This window comes from Hypanus sabinus, chromosome 6, assembly GCF_030144855.1.
Source record: "Hypanus sabinus isolate sHypSab1 chromosome 6, sHypSab1.hap1, whole genome shotgun sequence".
NCBI lineage: Eukaryota > Metazoa > Chordata > Chondrichthyes > Myliobatiformes > Dasyatidae > Hypanus > Hypanus sabinus.
The window spans coordinates 30438273-30463151 of record NC_082711.1 but is presented as its reverse complement, the minus strand read 5'-3'; the positions used below and the strand labels follow the sequence as shown (position 1 = coordinate 30463151).

General features: G+C 41.6%; 1 protein-coding gene across 4 annotated transcripts in view; it reads right to left on the bottom strand.

Annotated features, from left to right (window-relative positions):
* Positions 1-24879, bottom strand: part of zmynd11 (zinc finger, MYND-type containing 11) — a 174152-nt gene that overhangs the window by 44241 nt on the left and 105032 nt on the right. For all 4 annotated transcript variants that reach the window (XM_059971896.1, XM_059971895.1, XM_059971897.1 and 1 more), the window contains 2 exons: positions 20097-20174; positions 8646-8738 (listed from right to left, as the gene is read on the bottom strand). In XM_059971896.1, the coding sequence (XP_059827879.1) occupies positions 8646-8738; positions 20097-20174 (171 nt within the window). The remainder of the gene's footprint in view (positions 1-8645; positions 8739-20096; positions 20175-24879) is intronic.

Sequence of the window (24879 nt, the reverse complement as noted above, 5' to 3'; positions counted from 1 at the left end):
TCCTTTGCCCATTCTCCCAACCCGTCCCAAGAACTTCTGCAGACTCTTGGCCTCTGCAATATGATCTATGCCCTTATATATCTGGATATTCTCTGCAAACTTGACCACAATGCCATCAGTTCCTTCATCCTGCTCATTAATGAAAGCTGCAGTCGATGTTTTGGGCTGAGACCCTTCAGCAGGACTGAAGAAAAAAAGATGGGAGTCTGTGTGTCACTACTTTCTTAGTTGCTTTTTTTTGGTTTCCCACTAACCTTTGCCATATTGTACGTCTCTTCTTTAGGTTTCATACTGTCTCAGACTTACTTGGTTAGCCAAAGTTGCTCATCCCTTCTCTAAGCAGGTTTCTTCTTCCCTGGGATGAAATTCTCCTGGGTTTCCTAAAATTACCACTCCCAGAAACTCCTGCTATTGCTGCCCCACTGTCTTCTCAGCTACAATTCCCTTCTAATCAACTTTAGACAGATCCTCCTCATATCTTTGAAGTTACTTTTACTCAATTGTAATACAATTATATCCAATTTCAGCTTCTTCTTGTCAAAGATCAGGATGAATTCTCTCACGTTAGAGTCACTGTCTCCTAATGGTTCCATCACCTCAAGTTCCCTAATCTGGCCTGCCTCATTGCAAAACATCAAATCTAAAATTGCCTGTTCTCTAGGGGGCTTTACCACAAGCTGCTCTAAAAAGAGAAAAAATTCATCTATTTAACCTTATATTCCTTCCCCCACTTGTATCAGAAATTTATTTGGAAAGTAAAAACAGAAAACGCTAGAAACACTCAGCACGTTAAATCATCTCTGTGGGAGGCAAAACAGAATGAACACTTAGAATCATATTCAAGTACAGCACAGACATCTTCGGCCCATCTAGTCCACAGCAAACCTATTTAAACTGTCTACTCCCATCAACCTGTAGCAGGACCCCCCCCCCCAAACCCCACTAACCATGTACTTATCCAAACTTCTCTTGAATGTTGAAATCGAGCTTGTATGCTGGTAGCTCATTTCACACTCTCATGACCATCTGAGTGAAGAACTTTCCTCTCATGTTCCCCTTAAACTTTCCAGCTTTCACCCTTAAACCATGACCTCTGGTTGTAGTCCCACCCAAACTCAGTAGAAAAAGCTGCTTGCATTTACCCCATTTATACCCCTCATAATTTGTACACCCCTTTCAAATTTCCTCTTAATCTTCTATGTTTTAAGAATACAGTCCTAATCGGATTGGTTCAAATTTGTTTACTTCTTTCCTGTAGGCAGTTGACCAAAGCTGCACATTAACTCCAAATTAAGCTTCACCATATCTTATACAACTTCAACATATCATCCCATCTCCTGTACTCACTACATTGACTTATGAAGGCCAATGTGCCAAAAGCTTTTTTTATGATCCTATCGATCTGTGACACCAATTTCAACGAATGATGGACTTGTATTCCCAGATTCTTTTGTTCTACCACACTCCCCAGTGCCCTAATGATGACTGTGTAAGATCTGTCCTGGTTGGTCCTACCGAAGTGCAAAACCTTGCACTTGTCTGCATTAAATTCCATCTGCCATCCTCTCTCACCTTCTGAGTTATACAGGCAGACTCAGTGCCAGAGATTTGACCGCTGTGACCTTTCTCTGTTAGGTCATCCCTCCTCAACAGTATCCAAAGTCGTATACCTGGTGTTGAGGGGGATGGCCACAGGGGTACTATGCACCAGCTCAAACCCTTTCTCCTTCCTGACTGTCAGCCAGTTTCCTGCATCTTGGGTGTAACAACCCCTCTACAGGTCCTACCTATCACCCCTTCAGCCTCCCATTCCAGCCCCACTCCTTAACGCAGTTGGTTAGAAGCTGCAGCTAGATGCATTTCTCGCAGTCACCAGGGACACTGGCGGTTACTCTGCCTTCCCACATCCCGCAAGAGGAGCACTCAACTACCCTGCCTGGCATTTCCACTGCCCTAATTGAGCAGATATAAAGGGAAGTGGAAAAAAATTACCTAGAGCTTTTCTTATTGCTTTTTCTGACTGAAGCCTTTCTCAGAAGCCTCAAAGAGCTAAAAATTCAAGATGACCAATCTAACTGTCCACTCCGATAGCCGCTGCGATGGCTGCAGTGTTTGCCGCCTGCCTTCCTTTAGATTGCTCTTACTAATCAGCCCCAGATTCCGACTGGTTGCTGGCTGGAGCTCAATCATGCTGCCATGATCAGGTCAGTGGACCTGAGAGAAATCCCCTCTTCAAACTTCTGATGTCTCGATTGATCACTGGTCAGAGCTCAACCGAAAAATCAGAGACTTTTTGTCAGAATTCAAATGAATTGATTTCTCTTCCAACAGAAGAGGCCTGACCTGCTGAGTATTTTGTTTTTAATTTAAAATATTTAGTAACCACATTTTTTTTTCAAATTTTAAGTGCATCTTCCTCCTCCATCTCTGAAAATTGTGCAATGTACACAAAATCTTCCTTTTTCCATGCTTCCGCTGACAGCTGGGCAAGTTGTCCGGGTAAGTTTCTGTTAAGTTTTCCCTTTTTCTTACTGTGTCAGGGGTACTTAGTGTAGTTTAAATGGCCGTTGTGTGCTCTTCATGCTGGATGTTGGAGTCCCGGGAGACCAACATCTCCCAGGGAACTACATCACGTGAAGTACATCAGCTGCAGCTCCTTGAAGACACTGTTAGAGATCTGGAGCAGCAGCTGGATGACTTTTGGCTTATACTGGAGTGAGACCATTGATTGTAGTACAGGGAAGTAGTACCCCCAAGCTGCCGGAGGCAGGTAGCTGGGTGACAGTCAGAAGGAATGGGAAGGTGGATAGGCAGTTAGCACAGAGCACCTCTATGGCCATTCCCTTTAGTAATAAGTACACCTTTTTGAATACTGTCGTGGGGCAGTGGGGGAGAGGGGCGGGACAAAATGACCTCCCAAGGGAACACCACAGAGACCCAGTTTACTGGCAATGAGCATGGGTCCATGGTACAAAGGAAAAGAGGGAAGCAATAGTGACAAGGGACTCAATAATCAGACGAACAGGCAAGAGATTCTGTAGGTGTGAATGGGACACCTGAATGGTAAAGAAACATAGAAAACCTACAGGACAATACAGGCCCTTTGGACCACAAAGTTGTGCCAAACATGTCCCTACCCTAGAAATTACTAGGCTGATCCGTAGCCCTCTACTTTTCTAACCTCCGTGTACCTATCCAAAAGTCTCTTAAAAGACCCTATCGTATCCGTCTCTACCACCGTTGCTGGCAGCCCATTCCACACACTCACCACTCTCTGAGTAAAAAAAAAGTTACCCCTGACATCTCCTCTGTACCTACTCCAACACCTTAAACCTATGTTCTCTTGCGGCAACCATTTCAGCCCTAGGAAAAAGCCTCTGATTATCCACACAATCAATGCCTCTCATCATCTTATACATCTCTATCAGGTCACCTCTCATCAATGTATTTAGTCACATCATCAAAAAATTCAATCAGGCTCCTAAGGCACCACCTGCCCTTGACAAAGCCATGCTGACTATTCCTAATCATATTATACTTCTCCAAATGTTCATAAATCCTGCCTCTCAGGATCTTCTCCATCAACTGACCAACTACTGAGGTAAGACTCATTGGTCTATAATTTCCTGGTCTATTTCTACTCCCTTTTTTGAATAAAGGAACAACATTCACAACCCTCCAATCCTCCGGAACCTCTCCTGTCCCCATTAATGATGCAAAGATCATCACCAGCAATCTCCTCCCTCACCTCCCACAGTATCCTGGGGTACATCTCATCCAGGCCTGGTAACTTATCCAACTTGATGCTTTCCAAATGCTCCAGCACATCCTCTTTCTTAATATATATATGCTCAAGCTTTTCAGTCTGATACAAGTCGACACTACTATCACCAATATCCTTTTCCATACTGAATACTGAAGCAAAGTATTCATTAAGTACTTCTGTTATTTCCTCTGGTTCCATACACTCTTTCCCCCTTTCACACTTGATAGGTCCTATTCTTTCAAGTCTTATCCTCCTGCTCTTCACATACTTGTAGAATGCCTTGGGGTTTTCCTTAATCCTTCCTGCCAAGGCCTTCTCATGGCCCCTTCTGGCTCTTCTAATTTCCCTCTTAAGATCCTTCCTGTTAGCCTTATAATCTTCTAGATCTCCAACATTACCCAGCTTTCTGAACCTTTTGTAACACTTTTCTAACTTGTCTGTTCCCATCTCTCTCCAATACTATGGTAAAGGAGACAGAATTATGATCACTATCTCCAAAATGCTCTCCCACTGAGAGGTCTGACACCTGACCAGGTTCATTTCCCAATACCAAATCAAGTACAGCCTCTGCTCTTGTAGGCTTATCTACATACTGTGTCAAGAAACCTTCCTGAACACACCTAACAAACTCCACCCCATCTAAAGGAGATGCCAATCTATATTTGGGAAATTAAAATCTCCTATCATGACAACTCTGTTCTTATTACACCTTTCCAACATCTATTTCCCTATCTGCTCCTCGATATCCCTGTCACTACTGGGCGGCCTATAAAAAAGACCCAGAAAAATTACTGACCCTTCCTGTTCCTAACTTCCACCCACAGAGACTCTGTAGACAATCCCTCCATGGCGCCCACCTTTTCTGCAGCCGTGACACTATCCCTGATCAACAGTGCCACACCCCCACCACTTTTACCTCCCTTCCCATCCTTTCTGAAACATCTAAAACCTGGCACTTGAAGTAACCATTCCTGTCCCTGAGCCAGCCAAGTTTTAGTAATGGCCACTACATCATGTCTCCAAGTACTGATCCACGCTCTAAGCTCATCCACTTTGTTCACAACACTCCTTGCGTTAAAATAGTCAGATCTCAAACCTTCGGTCTGAGCACATTCTTTCTCTATCACCTGTCTATCCTCCCGCACACGCTGTCTCCTAGCTTACTCTATTTGTGAGCCGCCGCCTCTTCCTGTCTCTTCAGTTTGGCACCTGAGAACATTTCTATCATATACAAACCTTTGATTTCTGTCCATACATGCAGTCTTCACATGACCTTTATCCTCCTCCATGTCACTATCTGCTCTAACCCTTTGGTTCCCCTCCCCCTGCAAATCTAGTTTAAACCCACCCCAGAGCAGCACTAGCTAACCTACCTACAAGGTTGTTAGCACCCTCCAGGTTCAGGTGCAAATCATCCCATTGGAACAGGTCCCACCTTCCCTGGAACAAAGCCCAATTGTCCAGAAACATGAAGCCCTCCCTCCTGCAACATCTCCTTAGCCACATATTTAGCTGCATTATCTATGTTGCCTCCCAGGTACCAGGGTCAAGGACATCTTGGACTGAGTCCATAACATTTTGTGGAGGGAGAATAGCTAGATGTCTTGGTACATATTGGTACTAATGACATAGGAAGGAAAAGCAAAGGAGGTCATGAAGACAACATTTAGAGAGTTAGGTACAAAGCTAAAAAGCAGGACCTCCAGGATGGTAATTTCTGCATTGTTACCTGTGCCACATGCCAGTGAGGGTAGAAACAGGATGATTTGGCAGATAAATGCGTGGCTGAGAAGCTGGTGCAGGGGGCAGGGCTTCAGGTTCTTGGAGAGGTATGACCCATACAAAAGGGATGGGTTGCATCTGAACCCAAGGGGGACCAATTTTCTCACGGGCAGGTTTGTTAGAGCTGCTGGGAAGGGCTTAAGCTAATTTGGCAGGTGGATGGGAACTGGAGTGAAGGGACTCAATAGGACAGATTGCAAAAAAAAAGCAAAAGGTAGCGATCAGACTGTCAAGGAGGGCAGGCAGATGATAGGACAAAATTACGGCCAGCAGGGTGCGTATCGGTGCATTCCAGATGCAGAATCAAAAAAGGGTAGCAAATGCAACACTCAAGGTGTTATATCTCAATGCACAGAGTATAAGTAATAAACTGGATGATCTTGTTGCACTATTACAGACTGTCAGGTATGATGTTGTAGTCATCAAAGCATTGTGGCTGAAGGATGGTTGTAGCTGGGAGCTGAATGTCCAAGGTTACACATTGTATCAGTGGGATTGGAAAGTATGCAGAGGGGATGGCATGGCTCTGCTGGTAAAGAATGGCATCAAATCAATAGAAAGATGTGACATTGGATCAGAAGATGTTGAATCCTTGTGTGTTAAGTTAAGAAAGTGCAAGGGTAAAAGGACCCTGATGGCAGTTATATATAGGCCTCCCAACAGTAGCTGGGATGTGCACCAGAGATTACAACAGGAAATAGAAAAGGCATGTCAAATATACATTTCATATTATGATAGTCATGGGAGATTTCAACATGCAGGTCAATTGGGAAAATCAGGTTGGTAATGGATCTCAAGAGAACAAGTTTGTTTAATGCCTACGAGATGGTTTTTTAGAGCAATTTGTTGTGAGCATACTAGGGAATCAGCTATACTGAATTTGGCATTATATAATGAGGCAATTCAGGAGCTTAAGGTAAAGAAACCCTTAGGAGGCAGGGTGCGCAATATTATTGAGTGTAACTTGAAATTTGATAGGGAAAAAAGTAAAGTCTGACATAACAGTATTTCAGTGGAGTAAAGGAAATTACAGTGGTATGAGAGTGGAGTTAGCTAGTGTAAATTGGAAGGAAATACTGGCAAGGATGACAGGAGAGCAGCAACGGCTTAAGTTTCTGGGGAAAATGAGGAAGATGCAGGATAGATGTATTCCAAAAATGAAGAAATATTCAAATGGTAAAAATAGTACAATTGCGGTTGACATTGGACATCAAAGCTAATGTAAAAGCCAAAGAGGGCATACAACAAAGCAAAAATTAGCTGGAAGATGAAGGATTGGGAAGCTTTTAAAAATCTATAGAGAGCAACTAAAAAGAATCATTAGGAAGGAAAACGTGATCATTAGGAGGGAAAAGGTGAAATATGAAAGCAAGCTAGCAAACAACATCAAGGTGGATAGAACAAGCCTTTTCAAGTATATAGAAAATAAGAGATAAGAGTGGATATAGGACCACTGGAAAATGAGGCTCGAGAAATAATAACGGGGGACAAGGAGGTGGCAGATGGTACAAATGAGTATTTTGCATCAGCCTTCACTATGGAAGAATCAGAATCAGGTTTATTATCACCAGCACGTGACGTGAAACTTGTTAATTTAGCAGAAGCAGTCCAATGTAATAAATAATTAAGCCAAGAAAAAAAAATAATATTAAACAAGTAAATCAATTACATATATTGAACAGATTTTTAAAATACACAAAAATAAATACTGTATATTAAAAATAAGTGAGGTAGTGTCCAAGGATTCAATGTCCATTTAGGAATCAGATGGTAGAGGGGAAGAAGCTGTTCCTAAATCGCTAAGTGTGTGCCTTCAGGCTTCTGTATCTCTTACCTGATGGTAACAGTGAGAAAAGGGCATGCCCTGGCTGCAAGAGGTCCTTAATAATGGACGCTGCATTTCTGTGACACCGCTCCCTAAAGATGTCCTGGGTACTTTGTAGGGAAGTGCTCAAGATGGAACTGACTAGATTTACAACCTCCTGTAGCTTCTTCCAGTCCTGTGCAGTAGCCACTCCGTACCAGAGAGTAATGCAGCCTGTCAGAATGCTCTCCATGGTACAACTATTTAAGTTTTTGAGTGTATTTGGTGATATGCCAAATCTCTTCAAACTCCTAATAAAGTATAGCTGCTTGCTTAGCTTCTTTACAACTACATTGATATGTTGGGACCAGGTTAGATCCTCAGAGATTCTGACACTCAGGAACTTGAAGCTGCTCGCTCTCTCTGCTTCTGATCCCTCTATGAGGATTGGTATGTCTTCCTTTGTCTTACCCTTCCTGAGGTCCACAATGAGCTCTTTCGTCTTACTGACGTTGAGTGCCAGGTTGTTGCTGTGGCACCACTCCACCAGTTGGCAGCTCACTCCTGTATGTCCTCTTGTCACCACCTGATATTCTACCAACAATGGTAGTACCGTCAGCAAATTTATAGATGGCATTTGAGCTACGCCTAGCCACACAGTCATATGTATATAGAGAGTACAGCAGTGGGCAAAGCACACACCCAAGATGCTCCAGTGTTGATCTTCAGCGAGGAGGATATGTTATCACCAATTCACACAGAATGTGGTCTTCCACTTAGGAAGTCAAGGATCCAATTACAGAGGGAGGTACAGAGGCCCAGGTTCTGCAACTTCTCAATCAGGATCGTGGGAATGATGGTTTTAAATGCCGAGTTACAGTCTATTATCAGCATTCTGACATAGGTGTTTGTGTTGTCCAGATGGCATCAAAGGTTACGGGGAGAAAACCGAGGAATGGGGCTGAGGAAGGGGGGAAAGGATCGGCCATCATTGAATAGCGGAGTGGGCCTGATGGGCTAAATGACCTAATTCCGTTCCTATGGTCTTTTTTTTGACAATCAAGACAAATCTGTGGTCTGAACTTCGAGCTCTGCCACTGGAATCAGTTTTTCTCCATTTATCAAAACCGTTATAATCTGTAAAACCAAATTTCCCTTCAATCTTCTCCACTTAAATACAATCCCAATTTCTGTAATCTCTCCATGCTAACGAAGCCTATGATTCCTAGCTCTATTATTCAGGTGAAGAACTTCCAAAGATACAATGCTTTCAACTAATCATTTACTACCCACCTCCTGTATGCTGGCAACGTCTATAGGTGTGTGTACCAATCTTCTGTACATTGGATGTTTATTTTCCTTTCCCTTTTTACCCAGTTCTGTAGCCTGCAAAAATAACAAGATAAAAACAACTCAAAACACAGCCCTTCAAGTTCCGAAGCACAGAAAATTTACTATTCAGCCACTGGAAATGTACAATATACTCTAAGTGCCAATTTATGCTCTACATAATACAAATTGCCATTTTTATTTACTACAATAATACAAGATTAGCAAAAACCAATTTTGATCTTCACAAATGAGAAGCATGTTGAAATATTAGGAATAGGATGCCAGCAGTTCTATATGGTGTGCTACTTTTCACCTCTTAAGAGAAAAATTGCAGTCCTATGTGACTTCAGTACTAGGTGCAGTTTTTTTTTACTGAAAGCAAACACTGGCATGGAATCTAATTCCATAAGAGCATCATAGACTTCACTGTGAATTTAGAAACCCTATGTCACATGATCTGGAGAAGTGACATTGTGAAGTACACAATATAGCAACCAAGGTATGACCTTAATCAAATACACTAAACAGGACTTCTAATATTAATATATTCTAGCAAATTGAGTTACCTGCAGTAATTCTACAAATGTTCCTGCGAATTTCAACAATTATGTCTCCAGACCAGAAATGGGCCCTTTCTCTCCACCATGTCCATGCTGATTGAGATGCTTATTGATGCTAATGCTATTTATTTCTATGCTCTTTGCCCCCAACACCAAATACCAATCCAAATGTCTTTTAAAAGTTGTAAATATATCTGCCTCCACAGGACCTCTGGCAACTCACTTCAGGTATTCACCACCAGGTGTAGAAAAACTGGCTCCACAGATCTCCTTTAAATTTCCCCCCTTTCAAGAACAGGCCCCCAGTCCTTGGGGTCGCTTTGCTAATGGTCGTTTGTGGGGGCGTCTTAATACACTCGGCAGAGGATGGTGCTCGGAGAAGCTGAGCCGGAGGGGATGGTCGGCGGCTCGGAGGTTCAACGGACTCGGAGTCTGCTGCAGTCAGGTCGCTTTCACTGTATGCTGTGCCTGCGAGGCTGGGTTCGACGGAGCTTTCATTGTGTGCTGCGTCTGCGAGGCTGTCGGGCAGCGCTGTGGAAGTACATAGTGGGGGTATTCCCTTCTGCCGCCTGGGCTGGCGAGTCTGTCAGATTTCCCTGGGGACTTGTGGAAACTGTGTGGTGGTTTCTTTTGAACTTATAGTCTTTTAACATCTTTGGACTATTTTTACTGTGCCCATGGTCTGTTTTTTTTTTTATCAATTATGCTATTGTTTGCACTGTTGTAACTGTATGTTGTGACTATGTGGTTTTGTGCAGGTCTTGTAGCTTTAGTTTTTGGTCTTGTTTTGTTTGGTGGATTTGGAGCTCCTTTCCAGGGAATGCGCTAAGATGGTAGCGCGATATTAATATGCAGCAGCCTCTCCGGACTCTGGATTGGGGATTGCCAAACGTTATGTGGATTTTCTGGTGTAGCCTGTTTTGTCATGTGCTTTTGTGATATCATTCTGGAGGAACGCTGTCTCATTTTTTAACTGCATTGCATTTGTAGTTTCTAAATGACAATAAACTGAATCTGAATCTGAATGTGCCCTCTAGTCAGAGATACTTCTGCTCCTAGGGAAATGATTTTGACTATATCACATCTGCAATCTTCATGATTTTATACACCTCTAGAAGCTATGTTTTATAACCTCTCACCTATATTCTGACAATCTATTCAATCTCCTTAGAATTTCAGCACTCCATTCTAGACAACATCCATTTGAATCTGCACTCGTTGCTACCACATCCTTCCTGTAGTGTAGTGACTAGCATGGTACACAATACTGAGCACAATCTAAGCAATGTTTTGTACATTGTGGGAACATGATGCCCCAACACAATATCTCAGCCTATAAAGGCAAGCATCCGTACCAATGCATTTTTCACCACCCCATTACATGCACCATTACTACCAGGGAGATACGAACTTGAACCCCGAGGTCACATCAATGCTTCTTAGGTCTCCAGCATTTATTTTATGTGTTACCAGAATTTGACCTCTCAAAGTGCATTAAGTCATATTTACCTGATTTAAATTTAATTTGCTACTGCTCCACCCAGGGAGATTGTGATTCCTGAATTTTCCCTGATTTTTGAATTGTTGAGCGTTCAAAGTTTCATTGCAATTCAGAGGTTATCAATTCCCAAAACAAGAACTTCGAATCCAAAGAATGATGTTCAGAAAAAAAAAACTTTATGCAAGTTTCATTGAACAATTTACTAATCTTAACATCTACCTAACCATATTGACTGTAACAGCAAGTTGCAAAAAAGGTGACCATGCTTATTTTTTAATAAAACAATAAGGCTTTCATGATACAAGACCCAGGATTCCCCCTTAATGATAAATACCAAGCAATCCTACAATCACAACTCAGTCAGACAAAATAATGATTATTCAAACGTCCCTTTAATGCAATGCTCAGGCAATCCACGAACAAGAATACCATGCTCTACCAGATGAACCCTAATCATTAAGCACAATGACATTTCTGCAATTGGTTAGTTACCATATGCCAACATAATGATATCTAACAGTCATCCTCAAAGCAGAATGATTTGTTCCACAAACAAAATTCCAGTTAATGGGACAGTCTCAATATTTTTAGTCTAATTTCTAAAACTCTGATAATATTTTTGGTAACAGAAAAGCACCTTCAGAATCTGTTGCTTGTTAGTTTGATTAGAATTAGATTTGGAGAGATGGACTGCAATGACTATAGGAATCCAATGCTCTTCTGGCTGCAGCTTAAAAAGATTGGTTCCTACTCATTTTTGTTTATGATATGTATAAATGTTTTTCACCTCCTCTCTCAGTCACCACACAAGTGCAACATTCATGTGACTCACCACATGCTACTGAGTTCACCTACAAACTGAAATGAACAATAAAAAGATGGTTTCATTTTGGGAACCAAACCACTAATTCCATTCTCTGTTCAATCTTCAATACAATACACAGCATTATAACTGCTATCTTCTGCATGCAAGGCCTGGGAAATAAGGTTTCCATTACAATCGCAGTAAACCCTACCTAGTTTACTTGCAGCAAGTGAAACCAGCAGTTTTGAACATTGATCTCTGGACCAGTAACCTCGTAGGAGATTCACTATTCTTGAAACACAGTCAGAATTTGTAATTGTCAAGAAACCATAAGCATCTCCAATGTTCCTGGTGACTATACAGATGCAGTGTCCAGCTGTAGATACTGATTGCCTGCATCAAGCAGATGGACTTGGAACGAGTGGTGTGCGGGAGGGGGAGGGCGAGGGCAAGGGACTGTGTCTGTGTGTGTCTCTCCAGCATCTTGGAATACCTTCCAATCACTTTCCTACTACTGATGTCAGGCTCAGTCTATAATTTCCTGGCTTATTCTTACAGCTTTTCTTAAAGAAACATTAGCTATTCTCCAATCCTCTGGTACCTCACCTGTGGCTAAAGATGCTTTAAATATTTCTGTTGGGATCCCTGCAATTTCTGCACTCGCCTCCCACAGGGTCGAAGGAGTACCTTGTCAGGTTCTGGGGATTTATCCACCCTAAATTTGTTTCAAGTCAGCAAACACTTCTCCTGGGTCCATTACCTCGCTGCAGCATTTCCTCACATCTATAGACTGTGTTCATCTGCCAAGTAAATACAGATGCAAAAATATCCATGTACAATCTCCCTCTCTCTTTCAGCTCCACACATAGATTACCACTCTGACCTACCAGAGAACCAATTTAATCTATTATCCTTTTACTGTTAATGTATCTGTAGATACCCTTAGAATTCCCCTTCACTTTGTTTATTAGAGCAACCTCATGTCTTTTTTTAGCCCTCTGGATATTCTTAAGTATTCTCTTGCATTTCTTACACTCAAGTACCTCATTTGTTCCTGCTCATACCTATTTAACACCTAATTTTTCTCAACCAGGGCATTAATATCTCTCAAAAAGAGAAGGTTCCATAAACCCATTAACCCTTGCCTTTTATTCTGACAGTAACATAAAACTCTACTCTTAAAATTTCACTTTTGAAGGTCTCCCACTTAACCAAGTACACCTTTGCCAGAAAAAAATCTACCCCTATCAACTTCTGACAAATCCTTTCTGATACCATCAAAAATGGCCTTTCTCCAATTTAGAATCTCAACCCAAGGACCAGACCTACCAATTTCCATAATTACCTTGAAACTAATTGCATTATAATCACTAGATGCAAAGTGTTCCCCTACTCCAGGGGTCGGCAACCTGCGGCTCTTTCATCTCTGTGCTGCGGCTCCCTGTGGCTTTGGAAAATAAATGATGAGTATTTAATTAAAATGTATTTTATGTTAGTTTGTTAGTTTTTGAAATGTAATTCTAAATTTGAAGATTATGGTGATCTTGTACAATCTAAATAAAATGTTGTGGCGACCCATTTCCTGGCACATCCGAACCGGCTCACAATTAGCCAGCGTTCCGGCTAAGGGAGATAACCTACAGGGGTTTGTGAGTATGTATCTTTTGGAGCATCCGTGCCCATGGGGGGGTGGGGAGGGTTGAGGGAGGCTTAAAAGCAAGGCTGTTTAGTTCGAATAAAGTTATCTTTGACTGCAGTTTACCGACTCCGTGTCGTTATTTTAGCGCTGCGTGTAGCACACCGCTACGTGTTTTTTATTGCTACTAATATACGTCACCACTGCCAATGCCTGACACCCGCCAGTGCACGCTTTCTTTTAATTTTTCAATCCAAGGTAAGCTAACTATGGAGTAACCTTCAACCCAACGTCTTTTTTTCGGAATTCAAAATGTTTTTGTTGCATGCAGAAATGTAATTTCGTTTTCTCTGCAGGAGTTCATTGATTTCATAAATGCAACACATTATAGTTTGTTTATACATAGCATAAAGGCAAAAAAAAAACGTTGTATGCAGTGTTATTTCATTTTAAATGTCAAATGGGTTTTGTGGCTCCCAGTGTTTTCTTTTCTGTGGGAAACGGGTCCATATGGCTCTTACAGTGGTAAAGGTTGCCAACCCCTGGTGTAGGCCAATAGCAGGCAAATTGGATACTGCTCAGGGAAGTACCTTGGCTGGCATGGACAAATAGGAAAAGCTGTCTGTAATCTCTCCTGTCAACACTCATCACCAATGTACAAAATACCAAAGTTATCATGGGAATTTATATTTTGTGTTTTGATTATTGCATTCTTCATCCTATTTGTTTTGTATTACATTGGACATGGAGTAAATCATTTCATTCTCCTTTGCACATGTGTACTATCAGGAATCTTGAATTAACTGTCTTTACCCCTAAAAATGCGAGGACAATTTACTCCTAATCATCAAGCGTAATCTCTGCCACCAACTGCAAAAACACCAGCCAACATCAAACACAAGTGAAAGAAAATTAAGTTCCTACCTTTCACTTGGGTCTTGAAGAAAAAGAACTATTGAGAATTCCATTTCTGCAACTGTTACATTAGGAATGTCAGAGCAACAAAATATTTGCCCTAAAAACCTTCCACCTTTCCATATACACCTGTTTATACTGTACCAAAATTAAAAAGTAAAATCCAAACATTGAGAAAAAATGTGAAACTTATCTATTAATAGGAACTTGGAATTAAGGATATTTGAAGCATTCAAAGTATTGTTGTTGGCTGCTTGGCAACAAGCCACACAAGGTTCTTTCACTTAAATAGCCTTTAATCTGCCGGCTACTCTTTGTGATCTCAACACAAGAGTATAAACGTACAGAAGCAAGCCAGCTGGCACCTTAAACCCTTTAAGCCCTAGTTCCATTTTCCTGCAATCTGTCAATCTTGATCTGGAATGAACTCGGTAACAGTAGCCACAACCCTCCAGGGTACAGAATCTCAGATTCACCATCCTTTCCGTGAAGAGCTTTGTTACTTCAGTCATAAATTGTGACCACTTTTTCCTGAGTCCGTGACACCTGGATCACGGGATCATGATATTTAAAAAAACTATCTGGAAAAATTATCTCCCCATGTCCCTGCAAGATCTTCTTTGATCCTTCTAAAATGTGGAAAATAAAGGCCTAATACACTTGCTGACACTATAAATCTATTAACCAAGGAACCAATTTAAAGAATCTTCATATTCCTTCCAAATCACTCATATCCTTTTTTTCAGGCAAGGAGACCAAAACAGTAACAATACTCCAGGTTCTGATCTCACTAAGGTCCCATATTATTGTAGCAAGACATTGTTACATCCTCACTAAACATTTTGTAATAAAGGCAATACATACAATTCATCTTCTACACCACTTTCTGCACCTGCAAGTTAGCTTCATAAATCGCTTGATCACAGAACAAGTGCAATATTTACATAATTAACCATGTTGCAAAAGTGATGTTAAGGTGATCACCTAAAATACAAGTACTGAAAAGCCAATGGGTCTAGCTCTGGATCCAAACAAATTGGAAATTTTATTCTCCACCCAGGCTTCAACTCTGTCAGCATCATATACTGCCTTATAACTTTAGTACCTCCTGCATGTCCAGCTTGGGTAATCAATTTATAACTGCAGTCAATATTAATGTCATATAGATAAGTTATAAGGAGAGCCAGCAGCTTTGAACTTCATTAGAGATTCACTATTACTAAAACAGTTACCTGGTATCTGCAGCAGTAAAGACACTGCCAGCACATTTTATCATCACTACCGAAAACTGACTGATCTCTGCTATCCATAGTTTTCTCAACAACAACACAGACACAGACACACACACACACACGTTGCCCCTCAACGCAACACCCCACCCCACCCCATCAGGTTACAGAATATCCAGCTCCCATAAACTGTTTATACCCTTAATAGTTCGCAAGTCGGAAATGCAGCCACGAACCAAGTTCCCATGTGGCAGAAGGCAATTGCAGCAGCCAAACCACTAGGTCCAGTTGCTCCCAAATGCTCAGACGTAGGTTCAGGCTGTACAGATGTTAGACATTCATAAGCTGGGAAGGACTTGTAAAATTAATAGTTCAACAGGAACTAACTTTTTTTTAAAAAATATACAGTATTGTGCAAAAGTCTTTGGCACTCTGATTTTTTTTAATATACATAAATTTTGCTTCAGCTGTGTTTTTTTTCCTTTTGTATTAGTGTGTCAGTAGAAAAGAGAAAATTTTAGAATTCCAAACATTCATTTTCCAAAAAAATTAACTGTTTGATCTATATGACATTAAAACTTAACTACTTTGTAGGCATAGAGCCCAGTGCATGATTAAACAAAGATAACAAACAGGTGCTAATGATCAATGACAATGGGCTGAATGAACTGAACTGATAACTGATGTGGAAGGAATCAAACATGAAGGACAACAAAACTAAAAGGTGAAGGTGCAGCAGATTGAGTTTAACCTCAAATTATCGATCCTTACTCCATGGCAAAACTGAGCATAGCAACAAGACGCAAAGTGATCATCCTGCATCAAACTGACGTCCTTTCCAAATCAGAATGGACTTCTGATTTCCACTGCTCTCCGCTCTAAACTCACAAAAACCACTGGAACCCAAGTACTGTATATCCCTCTGGACTTTGCAGAAGTCTTGTCAGAAGTGGTCATCAGGGAAGAGTGGCTGCAAAAAGTAATTCTTCAAAAGTGGAAACAAAGCCAAAAGATTGCCTATGCACAAAAACACAAGTACTGGGGTGTTGAACAATGGTAGCAAGTACTCTGAACCGACAAGTCAAAATTTGAAATTTTTGGCTCAAACGAGAAGTAGTTTGTCCATTGAAGGCCTGGAGAACTCTTGCAGTTTGCTGTTCTTTATAGTAATTTTTTTTAGATAATTAGAAACTTCATTTTTGAAAGCATCTTTACTTTATAGGATTTTTAAAAAAATCATGTATGCCTAAGACAGTACTATATGAACTATCATTTATCATAGATAAGGGAAATAAATCTTGCCTGTTGAAATTTAGTTCTAAATTATAGATTTAAAAGAATTGCTTTGGGGATGATGTGCTATCACTTCTTCAATTTAATTTTTAAAATGATTACTTAACAATTGATATTTCTTTCACCTCTGATCAGTCTAGGGAACAAAATACTACAAAGATTATACTGCACATTTATCACTTTCCAATCTGAAGCCTGGAAGAAGTCTTTTGGCCTATTTGACACCAAAACACGTGGTCAGATTTCTCTTGATCAGCAAGTAGCATGATGACTTTGTCACTAACTACAAAACAGAGACGTATTAAATTTATATGAAACAATCAATTCTTGTCCAATTAAGAACTTGTTATATCATGTCCCCAAAAGCTTTCCATATTAAACTGATTATACTCTACCAAATTAAAATTAAAGTAAAAGGTGAAATTCAAACATTTGAAAAACCAGTGAATCATTTTAAAATAACAATGTGAGGAGGTTGGAATTAAGAATATTTCTAGTATTCTTATGTGACTAATGACTGATTTATTTCCATTGATGTTGCCTAACTTGCAGAGCTCCGCAGTTATACATTCTCAAATACAGCCACTTCATACAAACTGTTTGACAAGAACCCATAACATTACAGGAAAGATACTAGCATGGAATGAAGTTTTGCTGACTGGGAGGAGGCAGAGTGAGCATAAATGATGCTGCTGGTGACTAGTGGTGTTGCGCAGGGGTCGGTCTTGACACCATTTCTTTTCACATTAGATGTCAATGATTTGGATGATGGAATTGACAGCTTTGTGGCCGATACAAAGATATATGGAGGGGAAAGTAGTGCTGAGGAAGCAGGGAGTCTGCAGACTTAAAGACAGATCAGGAGAATGGGCAAAGGAGTGGCAGATAGAATATAATGTAGGGAAATGTATGGTCATACACTTTGATAGCAGGAATAAAGGCAGAGACTATTTTATAAATGGGGAGAAAATTCAAAAATCAGGAGGTGCAAAGCAACTTGGAAGTCCTTGTGCAGGATTCCCTAAAGGTTAATTTGCAAATTTGAGTTGATGGTGTGGAAGGCAAATTCAATATTAGCATTCAATTCCAGAGGACTAGAATATAAAAGCAATGATATAATGCTGAGGGTTAGACAGACTGCACTTGCATAAGGAGCTCACAGTACTCCAAGAAAAGATGTGGTGACATTGGACAGGTACCAGAGAAGGTTCACAAGAATAATTCTGGGAATGAAAGGGTTAACACATGAAAAGCATTTGATGACCCTTGGCCTGTTCTTGCTGAAATTTAGAACAGGGGTCACCAACCTTTTTTGCACCGCGGTGGGGGGGTGATGGTGGTGTTAATCACGATTGGAATATAGGTGGTAAGTCAACTAGTCAACTGTAAATGGCTAATACACTCAATTTCATTTCTAAAAGAGTTTATGTAACAAATTTAATATTAAGTACACAGCACATATTTTCCTCGTATGAACATATAAAATCATTGCAACACAACAGTGAGAGGACTAGAAAAGGGCTGGAGGTCCCTGTACTGGGGCTGTGGTAGTCCGGAGAGAGTGACCGACTGAGCAAGAAGTGCAACAGGGTGCACGCTCATCCCCCACCCTTGTAGGTAGGTAGGATCTATCGGCCGACAAAAGCTTGGCTCGAGGGATGACTTTCAGTAGATCGCAGCAAGGTAGCTATTCTGCTACTCATGAAACCCTGAGCCCAAATTAGGTCGTCTGCGAATATTTTAGTACCAGGTTCCCCAACATTCGGTGTGCTAAACAGGTTTAGAGGAGGCACCCATCTGATCACGCTCCAGGCCAGTAGCAATGGTACTTCTCGTTGGCCGCGTACGCCAACCAGTGATCGCTGGCGCTAGGGTATCACTGTGTTTAGGAACTGATGACCTCATGTGGGTAATCACCTCATGTGTGTTCAAGTTCAAAAGTGTGCGTGACAGGGAATGAGGAAACGTGCAGCTGACTCATATCGCTTCGGATTGCCAAATATCGTTTCCTCATGGCCCGGTGGTTGGTTTAGCAGAATGAGTGGGAATTCCCATTGAGACATATCTAATATTGAAAGGCCTAGATAAAGTGGAAATGGAGAAAATGTTTCCTCAAGTGGGGAAGTCTAGAACCATAGGGCACAGCCTCAGAACAGAGGGATGTCCTTTTAGACCAGATGAAAAGGAATTTCTTTAGATAGAGGATAGTAAATCTGTGGAAATCAATGACACACACAGCCGTGGAGGCCAAATCATTGGGTACATTTCAAGTGTAGTTTGATAGGTTCTTAATTAGTCAGAGCATCAAAGGTTACAGGAAGAAGGCAGAAGAATGGGGTGGAAAGGGATAATAAATCAGCAATGATGGAATAGCAGAGCAGACTCGATGGCCTAATTCTGCTTGAATGTTTTATGGCCTTATATTCTTATTCAAAGTACTGCTGGTTGCTTGGGAACAAGACAATTAAGTTTCTTTTTAGTTATATGGCCTTTACCCTAATCTAACCACTATTTTTTGTGATTAAAAACAGAATCAAGCCAAATGGCACCTTCAGGCCTTTGAGCCGGCTCTGCCATTTGGCAGATCATGGTTGAACTTTCAATCCAGTTCCACTTTCACGTACTTTCACCACCTTTTCCTTGTTCCCACAAATCTGTCAAAACCTTAGCTTTGAATGAACTCAATAAGTTACAACACTCCAGGGTACAGAATCCCAGGGGTTTACCATTCTCTCAGTTTAAAAATATTAACACCGTACATACCATTTTCCTATTATATCCATTCAAAGGCAGCCAGAATCTTATAAGTAACATTTCACAACTTGCTATCATGCAAAAATAATCTGTTTTTGTTCAAAATTAACAACCACAGTTTGCTACATTATAATCCATGTTTCACTTACTCAGATTGTCAATACCCCAAAATTTCCCTACATACAATCCCACATAGTTTTATGTCATTCATCAAACTTGAAAAACAAGACACTCAAATCAAATCACTGATATAAGTGGCGATCAACTGGATTCCAAACCCCAATTCCTGTGGTATTCCACAAAAGAGCTTCAGAAAAAAAGTGTTTATTCCCACCCTGTTAATCAATTCTCAATCCCATGTCATTCAATACCCAAAATTTCATGTGCCAGCTCATTCGTTACCTTCCAATACACAGGAACAATTGCAAAATTGATAGAACTTTAGAAGATGATAACCAATGCATCCAATAACTCTTTAGTAACCTCTTTCAAAACTCTGGCGTATATAGCCTTTAGGTCTCTCACACTTCTCTACATTATTGAAATAATGTCTTATAATGCAATGTGGAATGCCACTTACTAATATCCTTATAATACATTTTTAATGCAACTTATAATTTGATTGTGATCAATAGAAAACAGCTGTAGAACAAAATCATGTTCAACTCGTTAAACATGGGTTTTACACCACAGAATCCTCACTAGAAACAATTACTCACCCGCTCCTTCATGCGAGAAACAATGTAACCCAAATATCGGCCCATAGCTTGCTTGGTTGTGTTCTTCTTTTTCGTGCTCTATTGCGATGGAGAAGCAACATCAGTGAAGAATTACTCACTAACTCATCTATTGAATACAATAATCAGAAACTAAATTTCTCTGATCTGAATGAGCTTGTCACTTAAAATGTAAATGCAGCCAAGGTTACACACAATGATACAATATCACATTCCAAGATTGAGAAAACAAATCTATCCCAAAAAGTCTTTTCAAATGAATCTGAAACCAAGTGGTGCAGGTATCTGATCATAAACACAAGAGGATCTGCAGATGCACGGGTGAAGTGGCAATTCCGGACTAAACTTGAATCAATGAATAATGTTCAACAGCTGTGGCAGGGCTTGAATGTTATCACCTCTTATAAAGTAAAATCATGTTACATAGGTAACAGCAGGGCTTCACTTCCAGATGAGATCAATGCCTCTGCTTGCTTTGACTGTCAAAACATGGAGGAACCATCACAAACTCCCACATCCCCTGATGACCTTGTGATTTCAATCTCAGAGGCTGAACACACGAAAAGCATCAGCTCAGAAGAGTTACCTGGCCAAATATTAAGATCTGTGCTGATCAACTAGCTGAAGTCTTCAGAGATCTTTAGCCTCTTGGCTCGGCAGTGAGGTACCCACTTGCTTCAAGCAGGCTTCAGTTATTACAGTGCCTGAGAACATGGCAAGAACCACCAGCTGGTGTGGTCTTTCATTGACTATTGTGGTTCTCAAAGTCAAAGTATATTTATTATCAACGTATGTATATTTTATACAACCTTGAGATTCGTCATCTTACAGGCAGCTACATAACAAAAAAACCAAATAGAACTTATTAAAACAAAAAAAAACTGTCAGCCAACTTGCAAAGAGAAAAAAATAAAATAGATGCAAACAATAGAAGTAAGCAAATAGCATTCAGAACTGAAGTTCACAAAAGTGAGAACAACTTGTGATAGTTGCCAGCCGCAGGCACAGTCTGGTGCAGAGATGAGTAAACCTCATGGAGCAACAAGCTGAAGTTCAGTGCAGAGTCGAGTAAAGCTCACGGAGCAGTGAATTGAGATAGTCTCGACAACCTGCCTTTTTCAATCTGGTCTGGTGTTTAAATCGTCCAGACTTACTGTAGCTCTTGGACCGGACTTTGCTGCTTCAATACGCACTTGGGCTGCTGGCCCTCTATTTCAATTTGGCCCATGCTCAACTTTTCCAATTCGGCTCAGCCCTTAAATCGATCAAACCTCGGGTCTTTCCTCACTCTCAGGCCCGGGTCCGGATCCCACTGCCATGTCTCTGTATTGCCTCTGCTCTCCTTGCCTCGGTCCAGCTGAACCACATCACCTTCAAGGCTGCACAAGCCAAATACTTGCACATTCCCTGCACACCGGCCTCAATTCAGCCCGTACTCACCTCGCCTCAACCATCCTGCACTTTTGAGACTTCAGCTCAGAAATGCCAAGTCGTACAGGTGGTTCAAAACCTGAACTCCAACAGGGAAGTTAATCTATTGTTTGCAGTGATCGCTTAGCAGGAAAGTGTGATTAATGAAGTATTTAGTTGTTCCTTTGCCACCAGCAAGCAGTCACTGAGCTTTACAAACGCCATCTTAAACCAGTTATTAAACTAATTGAGTATGCACAAAAGGGTATGCATAATCTTAGGGTTGTATACGGTGACGCATGTACTTTAATAATATATTTACTTTGGATTTCCAGCATCTCAAAGTTCAAAGTAACACACAAAATATGAGAGGAACTCAGCAGGACCTAATGAAGGGTCCCAGCCTAAAACTTTGACTCTATTCCTTTCCACAGATGCTGCCTACCCAAGTTCCTTCAGCACTATGTGCACAAGTAGTTGTATACATGACATCAGAACAAAATCCTTCTGGCTTATTATATGTAGAGAGCCATCCACAACAAGAGCCATGACTTATTTTATTAATTTGTATCAACACTCCTCAGTTTTGAAATGTTCTAAAAAATATCAGTGAATTTAGCTGGTTACACAAAATTATCCATAATTCCAATGCCTACTGAATCTCGTACAAGCTTTATATAATGACAACACATAACTTTCACTAATCTCAAGTATCTAGAACATAGGACCTCCAATTCCACTCTGCATATATTGCAGTTGCCATCATGAACAGTCTTGTCATCAAACATCTGAGCTCCACACACTAACTAGATCAACCTTCGGAAAGTCTCTCTTGCTCCATATTTTTCAAATTTGAATTTTTACCTCACATTTTCCCATGATAAAGACTATTAGGGTCATTGAGTCTTCATTGGTTTTCAAAGTAATTCCATCAACCCCAAAGCCTCACATTTCCCTGTAAGAGAAAAAGTTTGCCACGTCCTTCAACACTACCCAAGCTTCCCCAAGTATCAACCTACAACAGTGACTGGTTACAGTAACCTCGTTTGATCGGGTGTGGGAGGAAACAGAAGCAACACAACGTACAAAGTGCTGAAGGAACTCAGCAGGCTAGGCAGCATCTATGGAAAGAGTAAACAGTCAACTTTTCAAGGTAAGACCATTCTCCAGCATTGGAAAGAAAGGGAAGTAGTTAGAGAAAGGAGGTGGGGGGGGGGGGGGGGGAGAGGTGAAGTAAAGAGCTGAGAAGTTGATGATGAAAGAGATAAAGAGCTGGAAGAGGGGGAATCTGATAGGAGATGAGAGCATAGAAGAAAGGGAGAAGCACCAGAGGGAGCTGACAGGCAGGCAAGGAGATAGATTGAAAGAGGGAACAGGAATTGGGGGGATGCCATCAGTTTGGAGGCTACTCAGATGGAATACGAGGTGTTGCGCCTCTAGCCTAAGTGTGGCCTCATCATGGCAGAAGAGGAGGCAATGGACTGACATGCTGAAATGGAAAGTGGAAGCGAAATGGATGGCTAAAGGGAGATCCTGCTTTTTCTGGGGTAGAGCATAGATACTCGGCAAATCTATCTCCCAATATACGTCAGGTCTCACTGAAATACAGAAGGCCACACCGGATACAGTAGATGACCCCAACAGACTCGCAATTGGAGTGTCACCACACCTGGAAGGACTGTTTGGATCCCCGAATGGTAGTGAGGGAGGTGTAGCACTTATTTTGCTTTGCCAAGCACCTATGCTCTGTCCACCAAAAAAGGCGGGATCTCCCTGTAGCCACTCACTTCAATTCCACTTCCCATTCTGACACACCAGTCCACGGCCTCCTCTACTGCTGCAATTAGGCCACACTCAGGCGGGGGGAGCAGTACCTTGTATTCTACCAGGGTAGCCTCCAACCTGATGGCATGAACATTGACCTCTCAAACTTGTGGTAATTTCTCCCCCCCTTCCCAATTCCTGTTTCCCTCTCACCTAATCTCATAACTTGCCCATCACCTCCTTCTAGTGCTCCTCCACCTTCCCTTTCTTCCATGGTCTTTTAAAAAAAAAATCAGATTCTCCCTCCTCCAGCCCTTTATCTCTTTCACCAACTTTCCAGCTCTTTACTTAACCCCCTCCCCCTCTCCCAGTTTCACCCATCATCTCCACCTTTTACTACTTCCTCCCTTTCCCCTCCCACCTTCTTACTCTGACTTCTCCCCTTCCTTTCCAGTCCCAAGAAGGGTCTTGGCCTGAAACTTAAGACTGTTTACTCTTTTCCATAGATGCTGCCTGGTCTGCCGAGTTCCTCCCAGCATTTTTTGTGTTGCTTTGGATCTTCAGCATCTGCAGATTGTCTTGTGTTTGGGAAACTGAAGCACAAGGCTACAAGGAGAAGGGCAAACTCCACAAAGATAGCATTTGAGTTCAGAACTAAACCTAGATCACCAGACTTCAGAGGCCAAAATCAGCTGCACCACTTACCCATATATAAAACAGTACTAAAAAAAAGCAGAGGAAAGGCTGCAAAAGGTACAGACAAGATTTACAAAGATGTTACTGGAACTAAAGGGCTCCAGTTACAAGGAGGCACTTCCTAGAGCATAGGTGGCTGAGGGGTGAGCTTAGAGAGATAAATAAAATCATGAGGAGCATTGAAGTAAATAGTCAGTTTTGTAGGTGGTACAGTCGTCATCAGGTGGTACCTGGAATTTCCAATTGGCGGACAATTTCCCTCCATGCCGCTCTGACATATTAGGAAAACATGTTCATGGCAAGTTACAGCAGTTTTGCCTTTGCCTTCTGCTGGATGAGTTTAAAGAGATCACCACCTCTTACAGTGGATGCCCAGGACGTCCAAGTGCCTTGTCATGCTCTTAGCGCTCCACAAACACCTGCTGGCCTGCCTTCTTGACCGTTGGACCATTAATTGGTCTCTTCTGCTCAATCTGCCTTGGCAAGACTTCACACGCTGGGATAGGCAGATCCCCTACCTCACTGAGGGCCAAAGACCATCAGCTACCCTTACCTGGTTTGGCCCGTCTGCCGAGCCGGTTTACCGGGGTGTGGCTGCTGCGTGTGTTACAGCTACTTGGTGCCACAGGTGAGAGCTGAGCGCCAGGTGGGGCCTAAAGGTGGATGAGCTGCCCTGAAAAAGGGCACGGCAGGCCCCCCCCACGAGGTGTTACCCCCTCCCTAGGCACCCCAGTACAATAGCATAGTGATTAGAGCAACCATCTTACAGCATCATCGATCACTGATCAGGGTTTGATTCCTACCACTGTCTCTATGTTCTCCCTGTGACCATGCAGGTTTTCTCCACCTGCTCTAGTTTCTTCCCACATTCCAAAAGGCATACAGGCTAGTAGGT